The 23,774-nt window shown below is 43.6% G+C and overlaps 1 protein-coding gene across 1 annotated transcript in view; it reads right to left on the reverse strand.

Moving 5' to 3' along the window:
- CDS1 (CDP-diacylglycerol synthase 1) overlaps nt 1-23,774 on the reverse strand; it is a 661,805-nt gene that overhangs the window by 98,319 nt on the left and 539,712 nt on the right. Inside the window, exon 9 of the mRNA XM_069236283.1 lies at nt 17,342-17,410. Coding sequence (XP_069092384.1) covers nt 17,342-17,410 — 69 coding nt within the window. The remainder of the gene's footprint in view (nt 1-17,341; nt 17,411-23,774) is intronic.

Below are 23,774 nucleotides of genomic sequence, written 5' to 3' on the forward strand. Positions count from 1 at the left end.
CATCCAAAAAGGGCACTTTCCTGCACTGACAACCACTCATGATGAAAGTACTTCACCTGTGAATGTTTGGGGTCAGGTTGCTGAAGTGCGCAAACCTGTGTGCATTTTAGACTACAATAAGCACATGAGTGGTGTACATAAAGTAGATCCCAGGTTGGAGCCTTACAGTGCTGTTCTTAAGTCATCCATTTGGGATAAGAAGTTGGCAGCTACTTTATTTCATTTGGCAACCTTCAATGTTTCGGTTGTATTCAAGGAGTTTTCTCCAGATTCAAAGATGACTTTTGTTAAGTTTCAGCAGTCTGTAATCAGCTGCCTTTTTGAAGTTGAGCAGGAAAGTGTTCCTACAGTTGGGTGGTGGAGGATGTGACTAGATTGAAAGATCGCTACTTCCCTGATTACATTTCTCCCATACCCCAAAAAAACTCTGCCTGTAAGAGATGTAGAGCATGTCCAAAGAGGCATGCGAAAGGAGAGTTGTAGGTACTGCCCTGAGTGTCCTAATCCTGGGCTGTATGTGCCCAAATCTTTTAAATTGTACCACACCCAACCTCAGTATTGAGAGCAAACATTAGAGTAAAAGTGAACTAAGTGGTCTGTATTGTTTTAGAATTTTTGTTCAGTTTCACGGTTGGCGGTAGTTATATATACAGGGAGTGCAGAATTATTAGGCAAATTAGTATTTTGACCACATCATCCTCTTTATGCATGTTGTCTTACTCCAAGCTGTATAGGCTCGAAAGCCTACTACCAATTAAGCATATTAGGTGATGTGCATCTCTGTAATGAGAAGGGGTGTGGTCTAATGACATCAACACCCTATATCAGGTATGCATAATTATTAGGCAACTTCCTTTCCTTTGGCAAAATGGGTCAAAAGAAGGACTTGACAGGCTCAGAAAAGTCAAAAATAGTGAGATATCTTGCAGAGGGATGCAGCACTCTTAAAATTGCAAAGCTTCTGAAGCGTGATCATCGAACAATCAAGCGTTTCATTCAAAATAGTCAACAGGGTCGCAAGAAGCGTGTGGAAAAACCAAGGCGCAAAATAACTGCCCATGAACTGAGAAAAGTCAAGCGTGCAGCTGCCACGATGCCACTTGCCACCAGTTTGGCCATATTTCAGAGCTGCAACATCACTGGAGTGCCCAAAAGCACAAGGTGTGCAATACTCAGAGACATGGCCAAGGTAAGAAAGGCTGAAAGACGACCACCACTGAACAAGACACACAAGCTGAAACGTCAAGACTGGGCCAAGAAATATCTCAAGACTGATTTTTCTAAGGTTTTATGGACTGATGAAATGAGAGTGAGTCTTGATGGGCCAGATGGATGGGCCCGTGGCTGGATTGGTAAAGGGCAGAGAGCTCCAGTCCGACTCAGACGCCAGCAAGGTGGAGGTGGAGTACTGGTTTGGTCTGGTATCATCAAAGATGAGCTTGTGGGGCCTTTTCGGGTTGAGGATGGAGTCAAGCTCAACTCCCAGTCCTACTGCCAGTTCCTGGAAGACACCTTCTTCAAGCAGTGGTACAGGAAGAAGTCTGCATCCTTCAAGAAAAACATGATTTTCATGCAGGACAATGCTCCATCACACGCGTCCAAGTACTCCACAGCGTGGCTGGCAAGAAAGGGTATAAAAGAAGGAAATCTAATGACATGGCCTCCTTGTTCACCTGATCTGAACCCCATTGAGAACCTGTGGTCCATCATCAAATGTGAGATTTACAAGGAGGGAAAACAGTACACCTCTCTGAACAGTGTCTGGGAGGCTGTGGTTGCTGCTGCACGCAATGTTGATGGTGAACAGATCAAAACACTGACAGAATCCATGGATGGCAGGCTTTTGAGTGTCCTTGCAAAGAAAGGTGGCTATATTGGTCACTGATTTTTTTTTTTTTTTTTTTGAATGTCAGAAATGTATATTTGTGAATGTTGAGATGTTATATTGGTTTCACTGGTAATAATAAATAATTGAAATGGGTATATATTTTTTTTTGTTGAGTTGCCTAATAATTATGCACAGTAATAGTCACCTGCACACACAGATATCCCCCTAACATAGCTAAAACTAAAAACAAACTAAAAACTACTTCCAAAAATATTCAGCTTTGATATTAATTAGTTTTTTGGGTTCATTGAGAACATGGTTGTTGTTCAATAATAAAATTAATCCTCAAAAATACAACTTGCCTAATAATTCTGCACTCCCTGTATATGAAGGTCAACCGGTTGTGTTTGCAGTCATAGTTAGTTTTTCATCTGCTTCAACTTAGTTTTTTTTTTCTTGTTAAGTGATGGTGTGTGTAGACTGACGCTTGGCTGGCTGTGTATGCAGACTGGCGAATGGCTGGCAGTGTGTGTGGAATGGTGCTTGGCTGGCCATGTGTATGGACTGGAACTTGGCTGGCACTGTGTGAAGAGTGGCACTTGGCTGGCGGTATATGTGAGTTGGCATTTGGCTGTCGGTGTGTGTAGTGACTTGTTGCTGTTCACTACACCCACATTGCCAAATGCCAGTCGTCACACTCCGTCAGCTTCCTGGCACTGTGATTGGTGTGCCAATCCTGACGGCGTATGAAAGTGATGGGCCCTTGAATGGCGCTGTATATTGATGAGTGTTGTAGTGTGCTGGGCCCGTGGCTCGTGGTGTGGATGGTTTTGTGTGTGTCACGTATGAAAGGTGTGTGAATGGCCTTTAAAGCGGTTGGTGACTTGACGTGGCTTTACAGCTCACGGGCTGAGAGTCAGTTCAGCATTCTGAACTTCCAATTATTAACACTGAATTTCATTTTTGTGAAATCTTGTTAATAAAACTTACATTTTGAACTTTTCACTTGCCCTCATGCCAAATCCAATCAGTATGTGCGTGTACTTGAGGAGTATATGGTTGTGCAGTAATATTTGTATTTTCTGTTTTTCTCTGCATTGTCTCCAGGGAAAATCTACCAACTCTAGATATTTGCAGAAACTAGACACCAGGGGTACTTCACAATGGCTTGTATGGACCCCTTAAAGTTCTGGAATCTGCTGGGAGCCTCAACTTCCTGCTGCCCAGAGTTCCCACATATCTCCTGATAAAAATGGTACTTCGCCTGTGTGAGTGGGCCTAGCGCCCACAAAAGTATGGGGCCCAAGACACAACACAATGTGGCAACATCAGCGAAAAAAGGGGCAGCTGCAGTTTTTGGGCCTGGATTTGGTGGCCACCGAGGAAAACCTACTAAACTCGATCATGTCTCAAGCTAGACACCCAGGGGAGTACAGGGTGGTGTGCCTCTTGTGAATCCCATAAAGCCCATAAAGGTTTCTCACTCACAATGCCCTGCAAACCTCAAAGCTTGACTAAAATTGCACATTTCTGGGACATTCTTTCAGAATTGGAAGGAATCCACAAAAGTTCTATGACCCAGCATTCCCCCCTTGTCCCACTTAAAATGCTGCCCCACTTGTGCAGTTGGTCAGTTTTCAGTGGAAAAATGTGGTGTCCATGTTTCGTTTTGGGGCCTTTCCTGTCATGGGTACAAGCCTTACCCACACTAGTGAGGTACCATTTGTATCAGGAGACTTAGGGGAAACAGTAGGTGGTAGAAAATGAGTTGCTCTCTGCAGATTCCAGACCTTTCCACAACAGAAAGGTGAGAAAAATGTGTTTTTAGTCTAAGTTTGAGCTTTGCAAGAGCTTCTCAGTAGGAAAACCTGGGGGAAACACACAGGTCACCCCCCCCCCCCCCACCCTGGATTCTCCTAGATGTCTACCTTTCAAAAATGGACTGGTTTGCTAGGTTTCCCTAGGTGCCGGCTGAGCTACAGCCCAAAATCCACAGCTAGGCATATTGCCAAAAAGGGTCAGTTTTAAGTGTAAAAATGTGATGTGTCCATTTTGCGTTTTGGGGTCTTTCCTGTTGTGGTTACTAGCCCTAACCACACAAGTAAGGCACCATTTTTATCAGGAGACTTGGGTGAGCACAGAATAGTAGAACAAGTGTTATTACCAAATCTATTTCTCTTCATTTGTGCCTTCCAAATGTAAGCCAGCGTGCAAGAACGAAGACATTTTGAGAAATGGCTTCTTATTTACATGCTCCAGAGATGTGCAAATAACCACTGATTCTAACCTCCATATTTTGTGCCCATTATGGAAATACATAAGTTTCCTGGATATATTTTTTCACACTTTATATTTTACCTTGGTCGGTACACAATGAAAAACCATTTCAAGGTGCAGCTCGGTTACTGGCTTTGGGTACGTCAAGTTCTTGGAAAAACCACAAAACATACATACCCTAACACCCAGAGGGGTCTAGATGATGTAATACTATATTGCTACTGTAAATTGCCCATTGTGATAAGAACTTACAATTGAAAAAGTCACAAATGTCTGTTTTCCGTACTAATTTTCATTTTTATTTTATTTCAACACTAAGTTTCTTTGGGAAAACCTTGAAAGATCTACACCAATGACCTCTTGCTGAATTCCGAATTTTGTCACGTTTTCAGAAATGTATAGCTTTCCGAGATCCACCAAGGGTTTCATACTATTTTCCACAACAAACTGGAAGGAGGTTGAAAGCAGAAAAAAGAAAATGGGCCAAAATTGTGGTAAAATAAATTTGTTTTTCTAAATAAAGTCTGCCTCTTCGTGAAAGCTGGAAAGAAGGTGATTATAACACCGCAACATTTTGTTGATGCCACCTGTAGGAAAAAAAAAAAGACTTTTTTCTGCAGCACTTTTTCCCTGTTGTTCCCCCCACCCCCAATAAAAAAAACACCAAAAATCCAAATTTAACTACATTTTGGCTAATTTCTCAGGCCCTTCCAAGGGAATTCACAAACCCCAAGTACCTTTAGAATCCTCAGGATATTAAAAAAGAAGGACACAAATTTTGAGTGGATGGCCTATGGTGAAAAAATGTTATGAGCGAACTATCACCCCCCCCCCCCCCCAAAAAAAAAAAAAAAAAAGTGTTAGCACTGGGAGGCAAGGCCTAGCAGCGAATGGGAAAAAAAAACATTTGAAAACACTGGAGGAAAAGCACACACATTCCTTAAGGTATCTCTAAACTAACCAGTTTACTCAACATTTTCAGTCCTGCTAAAGAGCACGGTTTAATTTTGAAATCTTATGGTGGAAACTACAGAAATGTAAAAGTCTGTTGCATCTGATCCAGCTTAAAAATAACATGGGGGACTGGTTGTTGCTACTTAAAAAAACATAATCACAGCCTATGAAAGTATCAGAATTTAAAGGAAAACGCTTGTTTTACTTTCCACATAACTTGAACAGGAACCAGTGCTCTGGCCATTTGGTCTCTGCAGCAGCCTGGAGAGTAGATTTGTTTTGGATAACCAATTTTTATTGGAGTTTTTAAACATTTGTAACAACGTAAACAACTTAAATCACCAGCAGTTCTGGTCAGGACAGCGTTCCCTCATACACAGTTTAGACCTAAGCATCATTAAGCATTCCACACGGCAAGGCCCCGGCCATAGTATTCTCACCATCTGCCCCAAACTTTGGAGTTTTTATGCAGGCATTCCCATGCCACATGTATGGATTTCTCCTAATGCGCACACTAGACTACTCCTTTGTGCCATCCAGCTAGCATAGGTGGCTGCGGGCAGTCCACACATGGGCTATGCCTCTTTTTACCACCAAGATGGTCAGCCCACCATCATACTTTCCATTCTATTGTTCCCAAGATCCTCCAGGATTCTTAGTTGGGCAATCTTGGGTGTCAGAGTAATTTGGTATCCTAGTACTCAGGAGAGTGTCAGCAATCCGGTTCCAGAAGTCACCAATGTGGGAGCACTGCCATGTCACGTGATAAAAATCTGCTTCAAACTAGTTACAGCATGGATAAGCAGAGGTTGCCATCCGGCCAATATTGGGGCGTAAAGTAGGAGGTATGGTGGAAGTAAAGCTGTATCAGCCGGAAGCATGAGGAAATTGCCACTTCAGAAGGGGCCACACTCCAATCATCTTCAAGGAGAGTCACCCAACTTTCCCAAATAGTGCCAGTGGGGGCCCAGGGGCTATGGGCATTAAGCACTAATGTCTGATAGATTTGGCAGTCTCCTACTTTTCAAATTTTCTCCATAAGGATTCTGACCACTAAAGGGTTATAACCAGGTAGGTCCACTAGGTACATTTTGTATTCTGCTAGGGCATGTTGAAGTTGGAAGTACTTCTGGAACTGGGTTTTTGGAGAGGCAGTACCTGCAGTTCCTGAAAGGTGCTCAGGTGACTCCTCCAGCCAGACGTAACCCAGAGTTTAAGTTCCAATCTTGTCAAATCTGGCGAACCCCTGCAGTGGCACTGTGTGGCAGAAGAAGTGCCCATGCCAAAGTGGAGTCTTCTGGGTCAATCTACATGCCCAATCCATTCAGTGAACTTTTGCTCACCAATTTAAGAACACCATTCTTGTAAAGTCAGAGAGGTCTTGGGGAATCATCTCTTCGTAAATCAGTCCCACCACTGAGTCCATCCCCAACAGGGAAAGTTCTGCTCAGTAAGGCGGATAACTCCAGCCTCCACCCAACTAGTAAATTACCATCAGGATATGGGCAACTTGAAAATACAGTTGTACCTCAGTCATTCTCTTCACTACTTCATAAGTCGAGAGTCAGCATTTGGTCATGGCTATGCATGGGGGCTTGTTAGCCCACAGGAATGAGCAGATGCCTGCAATCAAAGTTGTGAACCAGATGTTAGGGATCATCAGTGGGAAGTTTTGAAGGCCATATAGAAATCGGGAAAGGACCATCATTTTAAAGAGGGAAACTTGCTCCTGGATGGTGAGAGGCCACGAAGCCCACCACAAGAGGTCATTTTTCATCCTGGTAATGAGCAGGCTGAGATTTGTGCTCCACATATGCGCTAGGGCTACTGTGACACCCAGTTACTTGAAACTAAGGCACCGGATTGGTATGGTGCCCTGCCAGGAGATCGATTCCATGTCATCCCAAAACATGAAGGATTTGGCTTTAATTGGAGTCTGCTGCCTCTTCATAGAGGTCTAGTAACCTTAGAAAGCAGAATCACGAAAGATGGTGATTCATTAAAAACAGCAGGACCGTTGTTGGTATACAGTGCAATTTTGTCCTCAAAGCCATCTCCCCAATCCCAGTCAGAAATGTGGGCACAGTATTGCACCAGCCAAGCAAACAGTTTAATGGCACCTGCAAAAATGAGTGGGGAGAGTCAACACCACTGGTGGGCTTCCTTTCGAGATGTGAAGGGCTCAGACAAGACAGAGTTTACCTGGACCTGTGTCATCAGGCAGGCGTGAAGGAGCTTCACATAGGAGCAGAACTTTGATCCGAAGTCCACATGGTTGAGATCTCTGATAAGTACCAGTCTATGGACTGGAAGGCCTTAAAAAAAATCCAAATGTAGCAGGACGCAAGAGTCTCTGGGTTCCTGGGCACCAGCCAATGCTATGTGCACCTGTCTGATACAGTGCAGAGTGCCACGGCCCGGCATGAAGCCTCACTGGTCATCGTGTACTAGTGTGCCTAGGGCTTGGGTAAGTCTGAGGGCTAGGAGTTTTGCACAAATGTTAAGTTCGGTGTTTCTTAGGTAGATGGGGATGAATACCGCAGTCTAGGAATTAAGGATAATTGACTTATGGATAACCACAAACTCCCAGAGGTAAGAGGGGGAGGTAAGGCTGGTAGGGCACCCGTATTGCAGGCCTCATGGTACACTGTCAGAAAATGTAGGACAAGGAAGAGTTTCACTGTATATGTGGTAATACTCAGAAGGGAACCCATTGAGACCCAGCATCTTCCCAGTATACAGAGCCAGGACAGCTTTCTTCACTACTCCGACAGGAAGGACGCCTTCCAGTGTCAACTTCAATGTCCCCGATAACAAAGGGAGGGGATCTCAGTCAGCAGTGGAGTGTGCAGTTCGTTCAGTGGATGAAGCCTATAGGCATAATAATCCGGACAGTATGGCGCAAATTTTGCCAGTGTGGGCAATCCGACCCAATTAACCTTGGATCATCTAGACCACACTACAAGCCAGGGCCTTTATGGCCAGCCAGTAAAGCAGCTTCTCATTCTAATCATTGTGTTCATAAACATGTCAGGTTGTGGCCTCTAGCACTGGCAGGCCTCCTCCAGGGTAACCTGTCTCAAGGAGACTTGAACCAGCACTAGTCTACAGTAAGAGCTTTTGGAGTAGTCATTTGAGGCATGCCTATTCAGTCTGAGTATTTGGTCTCCAGCATCACTATTTCCAATCGATTGGTGTTCTCACACAGTCTGATGTATGATTTTGCTATTCCTCTCATATCAGCCTTACCCGCCGCCCAGGGAATACTAGGAGATTCGACTGAGCCCTCATTAATGTGGAAGTAAGCATCGATCCCTGCACCCACAAAGTCTGTGCACGGGGGGTCCACGAGGTGCCATGCATTCAGATGCCCATTGACTCAATGGCAAGAGCGTGGTGGACCATGATGGAGAGAGTGGGGAATGGTACAAGGTGCTGTGTGGGAGAATGTTGATGGCCGTGACCTCAGGGGAATCCACCGGAGGGAGCAGGAGAAGAAGTAGGTTTTGTGTGCTGCATACATGTGAGTATTTCACCACCCTGGGGTGCCAGGCCCTCCATATATTTCAGAGCCCAAGCAAGTCTAAGTCTTGAGTTGTGACGTCCCACAGCATCCCTGTTGTGGTCTGGGGGGGCATTAATGCTCCCTCCAAAAATAGTTGTGCAAGGGCGAAATGTGAGGAGGACTGTTTCTATGTCCTTGAGGGCTGCTGGGGCAAGGTGTCCTGGAACACAGAAACTGAGCAAATTTTACTGCCTCCCCTCCAGGTGACCTTATATCCTCACAAAGCTGCCCAGGGAGTCCTTCTTTATGTCGAATTCATCTGAATTCACCTGCCTGTGGTGTCTGCTTCAAATGTAACTGAGCACAGAGCCAAAGCCAACAGTCGAGCCACCCTTCTGCAGTAGGTGAGCACAGTGACCTTCCCAGCACCTAATGGCTCGCTGGTGGCTTGCAGATGGACGTGAACACAGAAAACGTGTTAACACTGAGGCTAGCTGGCTATGCAAGAAACTGCAAAGTGATCACTATAGGTAAAAAATGGTTCAAGAAGACTTCTTTGTGACCAATACTGATGGAACAGTTAGGGCATCACATGGGGCCGGGAGTGCATCTCTCTCTTTCCTGTTCTGCAATCAACGTGCTCCACGATGGATACAATACAATTCACGGCACTTGGGGCTAAGTGGGTATAACTGGACACTGTACAGGTCATGAGCACATTGGTATGTCTCACAGAAACTGGGACAGGGAGCACCCACTAACAAAGCAGTTGAACAAGTAATGACCTTCGGTAACACCTTATCTGGTAGAGACAATATCTAGTTACAGATTTCTTACCTTTGAATTTCACTCACGCGTCAGACTGGACCCGAATATTTTCCTGAGCAGTAACCCTGCATGCCAGTAGGTGGTGTCCATCGGCTGGGTGTCTAGCATCGTCTGCACTGGATAGGACATCTCGCTTCCTATATAAGTGCCACTCTGCCGACGTCAGTTTCTTTTCACAGCTTTCCATCCAGTAGCACAGAGCCACAAAGAAACTTACTACTGGTGCATCAAAACTAAGGCCCTGAAAAGGGAGTCCCTGCCCCCTAAAAATCTGTTTGCAAAGAAGGGGGGATGGGTGAGTCAGTAAGTAATCTGCAACTAGATATTGTCCCTACAGATAAGGCACTACTGAAGGTAAGTAACTTGCTTATCTGATAGACTTTCATTTGCAGATTCCTTACCTTCGAATAGCTACCCAAGCAATATCATCCCTAGAGGGGGTTCTGCCAACCAAGTTCACACTAGAAAATCCTTCAGGACTGAACGGGCAAAGTGCCCGTCCCTCCAGACCGGAGTGTCTAGGGAGTAGTGTTTGGTGAACGTGTGCAGAGATGCCCATGTTGCTGTCTGACAGATGTCAAGGACTAGAACTGTGTGTGCTAGTGCAGTGGTCGCAGCCTTAGCTCGGGCAGAATGAGCACACAAACCCTCAGGGTGTTGCTTCTTGGCCAGTGCATAGCAGATCTTGATATAGAGAACAAACCATCTAGGAATGGTCAGCTAATGCGCTGCCTGACCTTTCTTCACACCCACATAACCAACAGAGTTGATCATCCACCCGGAACTCTTTTGTACGATCAAAGTAGAACATCAACGCTCTTTTTGGGTCCAGTCGGTTGAGTCGTTCCTCTTCCTTAGAAGGATGTAGGAGGTGCGTAATAAGTAAGCAAGGTGATGGATTGACCTACATGAAAGGGCATAAACACTTTCGGCAGAAAGAAGGCCCTAGTGCTAAGCACCACTTTGTCAGGATAGAGGCAAAGGTAGGGCGGCTTAGATGACAATGCCTAAAACTCACCCTGCAGGCAGATGCAATGGCCATAAGGAAAGCGGTTTTAAAAGTGAGAAGCCCAAGAGGACAATTTTAGAGAGGCTCAAAAGGAGCACACATCAGAAATGTCAAAACCAAATTCAAATCCCATTGGGGCACAATGAATGGGGATGGAGGAAAAAGATGTGCAAGACCTTTGAGGAACCTATGAACAATAGGGGATTTAAACAAAGAAGGTCATATGAACAATAGGGGATTTAAACAAAGAAGGTCAATCAGGTAAAGAGAGAGAGAGAAACAGGAGCAGAAATGGGGGCCAACAGACTTGTCTGTGCACCATACCACAAATTCTTTCAACAACAGGCATATACCATTTTGGTGGCGGGACGCCTGGATGGCAAGATCATGTTACAGACTTCGGGACGAAGGTTAAAAGCTGTCAACTGTCGCTGCTCAATCTCCACACAAGAAGGAAGAAAGTGGACAGGCTTAGATGTACAACCCTCCTCTGCTGTTATCACCACAGAAGATCCTCCAGAAGGGGCAGTCTGACCAGAGGATCAATGGCTATGTTCTACAGCTTGAGATACCAAACTCCCCATGCCCAGTCCAGAGCTACAAGGATTATTTGTGCCAGGTTGTTCCTGATCTTCATGAGAACTCAGAAGTGGTATGGGCAGAAAGGCATACAGGAGGCCTGAGTTCCACTTGAGACAAAGAGCACCTCAGTGCGAATGCCACCTTGGAAACTCCAATGCGCAAAACGGCTGACATTGCATGTTCTTTGGGGAAGCAAACAGATCTAACAAAGAAAGGCTCTCCCTACTGCTGAAAGAGACCTTCCACCACCTCTGGATGGTTTTGCCATTTGTGATCCACTGGACATTTCCAGCCGAATTTGTCTGCTCTGACATTCAGAGATCCCGCCAGATGTTGAACTTCCAGGGAAATGCCCTGCTGTTCCAGCAATGTCCAGAGACTCAGAGCCTCTTGACAAAGTCTCTGTGTCGGGGAAAAATTGGGATGGCGCGGACAGCGCCAGAAGCACCAGCGTCGGGACCAGCGTCGTGGAAGGTCAGAGTGGTACAATCCAGAAATTGATCCTTGGGTGCCCCCGTTGGCACCAAAGCCGCCGGAGCAGAACCAGAAGGGGATCCTCCTAACTCCACAGGGCCCAAAGGCTCCCCAGTGGTTTGTATACGGCTGCCCAAAAATGAGGCATATGGCCTCATAAAACTCTCAAACTTGGGCAGGTGTCATTCTGGCTCCCAAAATTCAGGCAGGTGAAAAGTCGGCTTGGGGAAAAGCTCCCCAGAGCAAGGCCTAGAAGGTCGACTCTCCCTCCTCTTGTCAGCCGACAGACAAGAAGTTGAAGAACGCATCGACTTCTTAGACTTCTTCTTGTGCCTCGACTTACCTGATCGCCTTGAGGACTTGAAGTGGGACCACCACAATGGTAGACTCTCAGACGGATCCCAGGATATTCCTCTTGACAAAGAGATCTCGAGTTAGCACCAGCGGCCATCAGCTTTAGGGCTAGGTCCCTCAAAGCCTTTGGATGTATGGCCCAACATTTGGAGCACGACTTTGGGTTGTGGTTGCGCTCCTGGCACCAAAGTCACACAAGGTTCAGATCAGTCACGGACATCATCCAATGACAAGATCCATAGGGATTGAAGCCGGTCTTTCTGGATTACATCGTCGATGCACCAGGAGTAGAACATACAAAAAAAAAAAAAAAAAAAAATAGTTCGACAAAAAGTAGAAAAAAGTGCTTCAGGGCTAGGTCTCTTCGTATCAGCGATTTCTGGTGCAGAAAAAAAAGAACAGACGTCTGCGCACCAGGATGGTGTCTATATAGGAACCGTGAAGTCATATCCAGTGGGGAAGACACTGACGACAGACTTCAAGCCGATCAACACCACCTAACGGTGTGCAGGGGTACTGCTCATGAAAATCTCAGGAACCAGCCTGACGCCTGTGGGAAATTCAAAGGTAAAGAATCCGCAATTCGAATTCTCTAGCAGATAGTATATGCAGCATTTATTGATTTTCCAACAGCTTTTGACTGGGTTCCCTGTGGTCCATTATGGTTTAAATTGGCTGGCTGGTGAATATTCACATCACTCATGAAAGCCATTATTACTTTATACTCAAGCACAAGAGAAAAAAATACATTACAGTCAGGCATAAGGAAACATTTTACTTGGACTAAGGGCAGTTACAAGAGAATAATCTGCACAATTAGAGTTTTAAAGCAAGGGTGCATACTGGCACCCATATGGTTTAACCTGTATAAAGCAGATCTAAGTATGACTTTAAATAAGACAAATATTTTTCCTCCAAATATTGGTGGCTCTCAATTAAATGTGTTGCAATATACATATTATACTTCAATGCTGGATGCAACAATGGCTGCCCTACAAGGTCCATTAAAAGAACTAGAAATGTATGGCACACTAATAAGCTCCTGGTTTATAAAGTGAAAACAAAGGTGGTGTTCTGACTGCCCTACAAGGTCCATTAAAAGAACTAGAAATGTATGGCACACTAATAAGCTCCTGGTTTATAAAGTGAAAACAAAGGTGGTAGTCAACGGACATTAAAAACACATAGGCACTCATTAGCCAACACAAACTGTGTAACTGGTTTGGGGCTATGATCTGTGTGGCAGGGAGGGATCAAAATAGATCAAGCAAGTACACATTTAACAGATTTAACTTTAAATGCTTCTTTTCTTCAGCTAGGCAAGAAGTTGTCAGGGGGGTCCCTCTTGACCTCAAATCGACAAGTGGTCTGAAGTACATTGATGGCCATTTTAAACTATGGGATGGGAAACTCTCTAGATGGCTGATATTGCATAGTGTCATACAGAGTTCTATTTGGTATGTGAGACAGCATGGCACAAGTGTTTTGAGTTGAATTTGCTTAAACAAATTTGCACAGATGAGGCCAGCTTTATTTCAATCTGTACAAACCTAAAACCTGTAGGCAAGGTAAAATATCTACTATGAATGCATCAAACAAATTACCTAGCTTCAATAATGCCTTATCTTGAGACTATCTAGCTGCAGATTCCTTACCTTGGAGCTACCCCCAGGTGTCAGACTGGATCTGGAAATTTTTCATAAGCAGGACCCCCGATCTTGATACAGAGCACAATCTATCTGGAAATGGTCCACTTCTATACGTCTTGCACCTTCTTTGCTCCGACACACCTTATGAAGAGTTAGTCCTTCACCTGGAACACTTATGCGTGGTCAAGCAGAACAACAATGCTCTTTTTGGGTCAAGATGGTGAAGTCACGCCTCTTCTTTAAAAGGATGAGGCTAAGAGTAAAATGTAGGCACAGTTATGGATTGGCCTACGTGAAAGGGATGGACCACTTTTGGTAGAAAGGAAGGTCTTGTGCATAGCACCAGTCTGTCTGGGTAGATGTTCAAATAGGGAGGCTTAGATGACAAAACCTGAAGTTCACTGACTCTAAGGGCAGATGTTATATACACTAGAAAAGCCATCTTGCTGGGAAGGAGCCTGAGTGGACAATTGTGCACAAGTTCAAAGGGAACACACAATTAGAGTAAGGACTAGATTAAGGTCCCACCATGGCATAATTAAAGGGGAAGGCGGTAACAAATATTGCAAACCTTTCAAAAACCTATTCACAATAGGGGATTGGAAGATGAATGGCTGGTTAGGCAACCGCAAAAAAGCAGAAAAAGCAGAGAAACAGCCCTTATGAGTGCCCAGAGTACAACTCCTTCTGGCTAAGGGAAAGGATGAAAAGGACAACTTGAGAAAGGGGGGGGAAGAAAGGGGATCCAACTGTCTTTCTGTAGACAATACCACAAATTTTCCCCAACAGCCGGCAAACACGGTCTTGGTGGAGGGACACCTGGCTGCCAAGATAAAGTTAGACTTCAGGAGGAAGGTCGAAACCTGTCAACTGTCCCCTGTCAATCTCCATGCAAGAAAGTGGACAGCTGACAGGTTCGGGTGGAGGACTCTCCCCTGCTGCTGTGACAAAGAACCTCCCGAAGGGGCAGTCTGATCACAGGATAGATGGCTATTCCCAAAGCTTGGGATAGCAAACTCTTCATGCCCTGTCCGGAGTTACAAGGATTACTTGTGCCCGGTCGTTCCTGATCTTCTTGAGAAGTCTGGGCAGGAGTGGTTTGGGCAGAAAAGTGTACAGGAGGCCTGAGCGTCACTCTCGACGAATAGTGTCTCAAAGAGAGAGCAGCATTGGAAATTTCAACCCACAGACCTGCTGACATGGCACATTCTCGGCAGCGCCGAACTCCCTACAGCTGAAAGAGACCTTGCACAATTTGTGTTCCACAAAGCTTCTTCACCTGAGTTTGTCTGCTATGTCGCTGAGAGAGCCAACCAGATGTTGAACCACCAGGGATATGCCCTGACATTCCAGCCATGTTCAGAGACGCAGGACCTCTTGACAAAGGGTTCATAACCCCACCCTGCCCTGTTTGTTGCAATACCACATAGCGGTGTTGTGGTCTGTGAACACTTGCACTAGTCTTCCCTTGATGAAGGGTAGTAAGACATTCAATGCCAATATGATCGCTCAGTATTCCAGCAGGTGGATGTGGTACCCGGATTCCACCAATGTACTCTTATCTCTACCAGATGGCTGCCTCATCCCAAGAGTAGTGCATATGTCACTACTGTCAGATCTTGAGGAAGGGAGGGGGGAAGTCTGCCGCTGACCCACTTGCGGTTCGTTAGATACAATTGCAGATCTTTTGCAGTTCCCGCCGAGATCTGGACCATGTCACAGAGATTCCCCTTATACTGCGCCCACTGTAACTTCAGGTCCCACTGCAGAGCCCTCAAATGCCAGCAGGCATGTGTCACAGTCAGGATGCAGGAGGCCATAAGTCTCAGCAGCCTCAGAGTAAGTTTCATTGAAATCCAGGATAGAAGCTGACACATCAGTAGGATAGCCTGAATATCCTGAATATTCAGGAGGATAAGCCCGAAATTGCAGTGTGTCCAGAGCAGCTCTGATGAAAGGAAGCTTCTGAGGGGGAATCAAGTATGCCTTTGGTACATTGAGAGGGAACGCCAGCGAATGTAGGAGGTCCGCTGTAGTCTGGAGGTGGGAGAAGACAGCCTAGGGTGAGTCAGCCTTTAACAGCCAGTTGTTTAGATGGGGGAAGACTGGCACCTCATCTCCGCCGATGAGCCGCAACCACCGCCATCACCATAGAGAATACTCAAGGGGCGCTGGTAAGGCCAAAGGGGAGCACAGCAAACTGAAAGTGCTCATGGCCCACCGTGAACTGCAAGTTTAAAGCCTCTGGACAGACAAGAAGGGAATATGAAAGTATGCATCCTGCAAGTCCAACGCTACCATCCAGTCTCCTGGGTTGAGGGCAGACTGGACCTGAGCTAGCGTGAGCATCTTGAACTTCTCCTTGAGGAAGAAATTGAGAGGGCACAGGTCTAGGAAAGGACAAAGGCCTCTGCCCTTTTTGGGCACCAGAAAGTAGCAGGAATAGCAACAACGGTCTATTTCTCGAGTTGGGAATCTGTCTGTGGCTCCCTTGGCCAAGAGAGACATCACTTCCTGGCAGAAAAGGGATATGTGCTCTGCCGTCTATCTGTTGCAAGTTGGTGGCATGGGGGGGAAGGGTAGTTACAGAGGGGAAGGAGTAGCCCCTTTGGGCGATCTGCAAAATCCACCTGTCTGAAGTCATGGACCACCAGTGGGGCAGGTGATGGCAAATCCTGCCACCTACTGGGCGCCCATGATGGTAAGAGGGCAGATTAGGAGGGTTTGGAGACTGTGCCTGCTTTTGGAGGGGGGAGAGCAGGTTTGTTGGTGTACTGACCCCACTGCTGGCTGCCCGAGCCACGGGGCTGTGGGTACCGTATCCTTGGCCACGCGAAAGCTGGGAAGCATGCACGGCTGGCTGGATATAGACACCGTTGGAAGCCCCTTCCATGGCCAAGAAAGGATCAAAAGGCAATTTGGGGGTGGCAAGGCAACATCAAAAGGCCCACGGCCCTGGCCATAGCCCTGCTGTCCTTAAAGCGATCCAGCACTGAATCAGTCTAGTTTCTGAAGAGACAGGAGTTTTCAAAGGGCATGTCCATAAGAGACGCTTAGACATCCCCAGAAAAGCCGGTCATCCTTACCAGGTGTGAACTCGTTCTGCCCAGTGAGTTGGTTGTGTCTAGTCCACACCGAATTGTGAACTTTGCTGCATGAGTACTTCCAGCAACAGCCTAGGAGAGCACGGTTTCAGATTTTGTCGGTTTTTAATATTGGGTTTTTGTGTTGGTTTGAGAATGGCAGAGGAAAGCACAGAATATTTCCATACTTTGCTGAGGAAGAAACATTTTCATTTATTGTATATATATGGCAGATTTTACCTGGTGCTCATAGATAACTACTAAAACCATCTTCTGTTTGCCAGGAAGTAGGAAAGGCACAGACACAAACACAGCATGCCTTGAAGGGCCCTGGCCCCCAATTAAATCGATGTCATTTTAAAATGTAGGGATTTGGTTTAATGCAAACTTTTAGACTTCAGATTTTGGTATTGTGTTGAAATGTATATTCTTGCCTCTTTGTTCAAATCACCTGTAGCTTCTATAAGTGTAGGCCATAGCAGGTATATTGCTCTTTACTGGAATTTCGAATGAACGTTTACAATAACTGTAACAAACAAAATCAACTTAGTGAATAAGTGCATTTTATAAAGGGCCAGTCTCTAATCCAACATGCAGTTTTTTCTTTTTGTTATGTCTTAAGAACAGGTAGAAACTAAGTGCCACAAAATAAAAGGTCTGTGCTCTTGTACCCTTGTGCAAGAATAATAATAATAATTGTGCATTTCTATTACATACTCATACATTCTGGGACTGAAATACTTACAATGAAATGCATTTCTAATACATACTCATACATTTTGGGACTGAAATACTTACAATGAAACCAAACACAACGGTAGCAAGAAAACCACCAATGAATCCTTCCCAGGTCTTTTTTGGTGAGAGCTAGCAACAAATAAATGGAAAGACTAATTAACGTACAATGGAGTCTGCAGTAGAGTATTCCAATCAAACAAACAAAGCACTTGTAACAAAAAGGGCACATTTGTAAACATGTGTAAATCACTTAACTCCAGAAGTGAAATATTCTTGACAGTTATATTTAAAATGTTGCTACATTTATCATTTTTCAATACATTAGGTTTTATTTTTAATTTGTCTTTCATACTTTGCATGAGTTGAACAGAAGCTTGTAGCAAACCAGGAAACAGGACAGAACTTCTGAAGGGTGCACTATCAGTGACTAGGTGGGGATAGTTCAGTGCAAAAGGTAATGCAATTTATAATCTAAAGAAAACCTTTTTATTTTGGAGAAATACTTCTTGGGAACCACTGGCTCACTGCCATCATATTGACTAATATCCTCCCTACAACTCCTCTTTTTCCAACTCCTCCTTTTATAATACAGACACCCTTGATCAAATCCATCTCAGTTCCACACCATAACGTTAAAATCACCACCCCTTTCCAGAGTGACCAGCATGTCAACAAAATCTCTCCATTCAGGCATGTCACTTATTGCACAGCGTCAAGCTCACTTAAACTGAATCCAATTATATTTCATAAAATAATTTCATGTCACTTTCTGCTAACTCTGTCTCGCTCTCCCTCACACCAAGGCAGGTCAGTTACAGCATATCAATAACATCCCTAAGCATTAGTCTTCTTTGGCCTGACCAACCCATTAATCAAACTGGTGCCTGCCCAATTCAAACAGACCCTCTTACAACATCCATCATTCACACCAATTCAGATTTTCATGTATAATCTCCTCTCATTAGGACTGTCCATTGACAGTCCACTGGAAGTAGAAGCAAAAACCTCAGTTTCTTTCCTTTGACCATTTTTGGATGCATCACATTTATTCATATGTACTCCTCAGGGTCCTCCTCTTCTCATACAACTAGAGTGATCCAGGGTTTAAAGGACCTCTTTTCAATACACACACTGAAAAACAGACACCTCATGGATGTTGCCAAGTTCTCCATTAATTAACATGAGCATGATGCACAACTTTACCCCTAAGTTTATACTTAATAAAGTACCATTCACCTAAATAAATACCATATGGGCATGCAGTTTTATCGGCGTACTTTGTAACCAAACCTCCCAAAACTGAATTTCTTTCCCTTGTTATTAGGGTTTTACCAATGACAAACCATATATGACAGACAGTCTGACAGGTGGCACATGTACAATGAAACAATATTGATATAAAATGCCATAATACAAAGAGATGACAATCAAGTAAGTATTGAAAAGAGGTGTAACTTTTGAAGAATAAGAAATCTGAGCATTACACTACCATGCATCCCAAAAACTCTTGTACTTGTTGGAGAAGCCTCTCCATTTATATACCGACTCCTCTGCTTTGGCACAAATGTCCATGCTGCTAGTCTACTTCTCAAGTGAAGGAGGACAGCTGTTCCTCTAGTGATGTGCAATGTCCTGCATGGAAGTGACGAATCCTATTTTGAACAGAGCTAATATGGTTCCTCTTTCCTCCTCCATCACCCCCTGCAACACCCTCTTTAAGTCTAAGTGGATGGGAGTCTCCAGGACTGTGCCCAGAGTGGTATGCATCTATTGCCAAATCCCAGGATCACAGGGCAATAACTGATGGTATGACAGAATGTCCTGATGTCCAGTTTACACCTGATATACTATGGTTTGGGTGCGTTGCCCATCCTTTACAGGCATTCAGGGTTATAGCGAGTCCGGTGAAAGTAACTAACCTGGATTAGTCCGAGCCGGAACTAAATGGCAAGCGATGTGGCTGCTTTTTTGCCTTCTGCCAATTTTGCTTCCTTTAACTCACCAAGATCTTGTTACCAACTGCGCCTCTCTTTCCCAACAGGTCAGGGCTATTAAGGAGCAGGGACCTATACACCCTTTAGATGCTTTTACTGGAGTATTGGTTCTACTGTTACAAATTTATTTTTTTATCTGTTCACCACACAGATTGGATCCCACTAATCTACTTCAATGATTCCCCTCCAATTTTCTTAAGATCTGTGTGGTATATAGGTTAGCCTTCAGTATAATGTTGGGATTTAATTTGTATTTCATCTTGAAATGTTTATACTCGAGGCTTGGTGAGAGTCTATTGATCTGTTGTATTACACTGTGCTGCCTGTTAGAAAGAGCCTGATATTAGAGAATAAACCGGAGTAATCATTCTGGAAGCTACCTCGTCCATCAATTACACCTGGATACAACTACTGGTGGCAAGAATGGGATACAAACCTATGAGTGCAAAGTATAATGGATACAGAGCTCCTTGCTACTGGTACTTCAAAGTTCAATATTGTGTAACAGAGTATAATTTCAAGTGCAGTGTGCGTAAGTACTACATTTGTGCTGGTATTTATATTTTCCCTGTTAATTTAATATGTTACTTCTTACTAAGCAAAATAAATCCCCACTACCATTTTTCGTACCTTCACCCGGTGAACCCATAACGGAATGGTCAAAATGGAAGAAGTGTTTGCAAATTATTCGATGGTATGCAGTTCCAACTTCACAGCGGAAAAAAGCGTATTTACTTTCACATTGTCTTGGTTCAACGGGGGCAGGAAGCTTTTGAAAATCTCCCAGAATTATTTGATGAGAGGGGGAAATGTCTCAACAAGTTTTAATGAATATGAAACATACTTAAAGAAAACCTGACAAACATTATCTTCCCAAAGTTTCCATTGTCCTACAAAGATATCACTTAGTGATGTGTACTCAAAGAGAAGATTAATCTATGGAGGATTATGTTACTGCATTACACAAATTAGCAGCTACATGTAATTTTGAGGAATTCAATGTCAAACCAATGCTTAATTTGAGCCGGTGGTTTCTGGTGCTCAGCACCAGCACTTAATTGTCAACACTGACACTTATGGCAGTCTGCCACTTGGTGGAGTTGTTTGTCTAAACTAGAGATGAACACATCATTTGTTTATTAATTCAATATACATTAAAAATTATTAACACCTGCCACCCAAGCCATTCTTATGGCTTTAGGGGCCTGAAACTGTCTGAATTGTCACACTTGTAGGGTGTGATGGTTAGTACTTGTATTGGTACTGTCACTGGTGGTGCTGGAAGGGTCAAGGGTGGTGCAAGCTACAGTGTCGTCCTGACGAGGGTCTGCCACTTTATTTATCTATTTTTAAATGTAGCATTGTGTCAAACAAAATAGGGATCCATTCATGATGAAATTCATAAATTACTGGGTTAGAAAGGAGTTATGGTTGGGGGGATCCCAAGTTAAGTGATGTTTTGATTACTGTGAAACACACAGAACATTCATTAGTGTGTGTGGAACAGTTACACAGAGGCATGACTTTGAATTAGTTCAAATGGTGCTTGTTTTAGATGTGGAAATAGTGCGCACTGGGCAAATCATAAAGAATGTCCTGCTTTGTGTGTGAAGTATGTGGAAAAGGGAGGCATTTTGGAAAATGTTACAAATATGAATGGAAAAATTTATGAGTTTCCATTTGATAGTGGTCAATTTACATTACAAATTATTGAAGCTATAAATGGAGTTGATAAAAATAGCAATGAACATCCTTCCGACTTGGTTTCAGCCAACCTTATCAATGTTTAAATGATGACATTCTGGGGCGCATGTCACACTAATATCTGAGGGTGGTTTATGAGAGACTATTCAAAGGGAAAGTATGGGAAAGTTTATGTTATAGGCAGTAAAACTTGGGAATTTTCTTAAATCCCAATGTCACTCAACACGGTCAAGTTAACTTTACAGGTTCAGTACAAAATGACCTAATTTGTGACTTTCAGCATGCATTGTACCAAACTCAAAGAAGGTGCTGTTCCGTTCTCTTGTAAAGTAAGATATATTCCATGCAATGTCAGAGATGCTGTCAAAATTCAACGTGATCATTTGTGTTCAAAAGGTATATTGACCAAGTTGAAGCCACTGAGTGGCTGGCTCCTACTGACTTGGCACAGAAAAAGGGTGACAAGATTAGACTCTGCATTGATCTCGGGCAATTAAATGTCCCATTCCAAATAGCTCTGGAATGAGGCTGTGCTGACAGGGGAGAGGTACTTCACCATGCTTGATCTTACATCAGCTTACCACAAGGATAAGCGTACGGAAGAATCTAAGGATTTTACCTCTTATTATGACTTCTGGTACTTTTCAGTTCAACCTGATCCTAATTGGTCTCTATTCAGCGGTCTATGTGCTTCAGAGTTTGATGACAAGAATTCTAAATGAGGTAAGGAGTAAAGATTTTTCAAGTTGACATCTTGGTGTTTGGAAACACTCGAGGGCATCACACTGCCCTAAATTGTGTGCTAAGAATTTCAAGTGAGAATGAACTCATGCTAAAGGCAAAATAATCCAAGTCTGCTCATTTTTAAATAGATGACGTAGACCACAGAGGTAGGGCCAAAGGAGTATTTAATCAAAGCCATAAGCTCAGGCCTATTTAAAAAAATAAAATAAAAAAAATAAAAAGAGATTCAGATGTTTCTAGGTCTGGAAGAATTTTATTCAGTCCACATCAATTTTTATTAGTAAACCATGTGCCTTATGTGGATTGTTGAGAAAAGACGTAGAGTACATATGGGGTGAGGAATGTGAGAGAGAATGTAAGGATGTTAAAGAATACCTTAGAAGCCCTCAAAACTTGCAATGTTTACCACCAGGATCGTACTACCTTGTTGTTGCTGATGACAGTGACAAAGAACTAGGTGGGGTGTTACAACAAAAACAGGATAGACAAGTGGTACCTGATGCCTTTGGTCTCGAGTTCTACAGGGGGTCAAATCTAGATATTCAACTTTTGAGAAAGAGGTCTTAGCTGTGTTTTGGACAGAACAAAATTATAGAAACGTTTGTGGGAGGAAAGATTTGAATTATATTCTGATCACGATTCCTTAAGAGAGATTTTGGGGAAGAAGGGTTTGGATTTAGTTTCTGTTAGGAGATGTCCGTGGATAGTAGCATTACGAGAGTTCCAGTTCACGGTGAAATGTATTCCTGGTGCTTCCAACAAAAAGTTTCACTGCCTTTCTACATTAATAGGTGAGGATGATAAAGTAGAGGGAAAATAATAAGTGGTGGTAGGAACATGAAATCAGAGTATATCATGTCAAAAAGGGCTGTATTGTGAAATCTGAGTGGTTGGAGAAATTAGACAAATATAATTCTTGGAGGTGTTCATCAAGTGTTCATCACATGCTTCAACAAGGTCGGTGTTGGACAGGTAGTAGTGAATTTGAGAAGAATTTCAGCATAGGCCAAAATGAACCAGTGCAGAAAGGTTTAGTTCTAAGCAGTTCATAGTTGGTATCACCTGAATCGAAAAATACACATCTAATATAACACAAGCCGGAAATCTGGGGATGTGCAAAACTAGAGGAAGGTTGAGGAAAGACTACTGGTGGGCACACATGGACATACAGTTTGAGTGCAGGTTGAGAGTGTGTGTGGAGTGTTGTCAAGGGGACAAAGTTAAGAAGGTGAGGTCATCACCAAAACGTCTTTTGGACCATGGAACGAAGTGGCATTGGATATACTAAGACATTTCTTGTTCAGAATAGTTCCCAGTTACCTGTCGGTGCTTATGAACATGTACTTTAGGTTGCTGGAAGTAGCTATTGTGTGAGATCTTCACAATGTCAGTAATCAAATTTTAGGAAGAGGTATTTAACAAGGCAACCCAAGATGATTTTAATTGACAATGGTGAACATTCCTGAGGACTGTAGGGATTATACAAAGAAAATGTTTCATCATCCACAAACCAATGGCAGAGATTCAATAGAACATTGAAGGAGGGCATACAATTGTTGAGAACTTGGGGTAAGGACTGGAAAAGTGAAATGTGCCACAGGGTAGAAGTTTACATCCCATTCTACCACAGGGACAATGCCTTTTAAACTTTTCTGGAGAAGAGCACAACATACTATTGCATGTCATTTGTGGGAGACACACTGAAATGATGGAAGTGAGAATGACAAAGAACATAATGAGGAAATTGAACATGTATACTTGGAAGGAGATGATGAGGAAGGTAAGGTATATGTGTAAAGCTACGGCTGAAGTGAAAGTTGCTACTGGTAACCTGGTTGTGGAAAAGTCATCAAAACATCAATGAGGTATTCCAAAACTTAGTACATCTCAGGGTTAAGAAATTCTTTCATAGTGCTGCTAAACTCTAATATGCTTGCATCAGGAATCTTAACTGCATCTCTGCAATTAAGAAAGGAGTAAATGTTCAAAGTTATTTCTACTTTTGAATGATGTTTTTCATGGGTTTTTCTTCTCTTTGTATGCTTCTTCCC

The sequence above is a fragment of the Pleurodeles waltl genome, chromosome 1_2 (genome assembly GCF_031143425.1).
Source record: "Pleurodeles waltl isolate 20211129_DDA chromosome 1_2, aPleWal1.hap1.20221129, whole genome shotgun sequence".
Lineage (NCBI taxonomy): Eukaryota > Metazoa > Chordata > Amphibia > Caudata > Salamandridae > Pleurodeles > Pleurodeles waltl.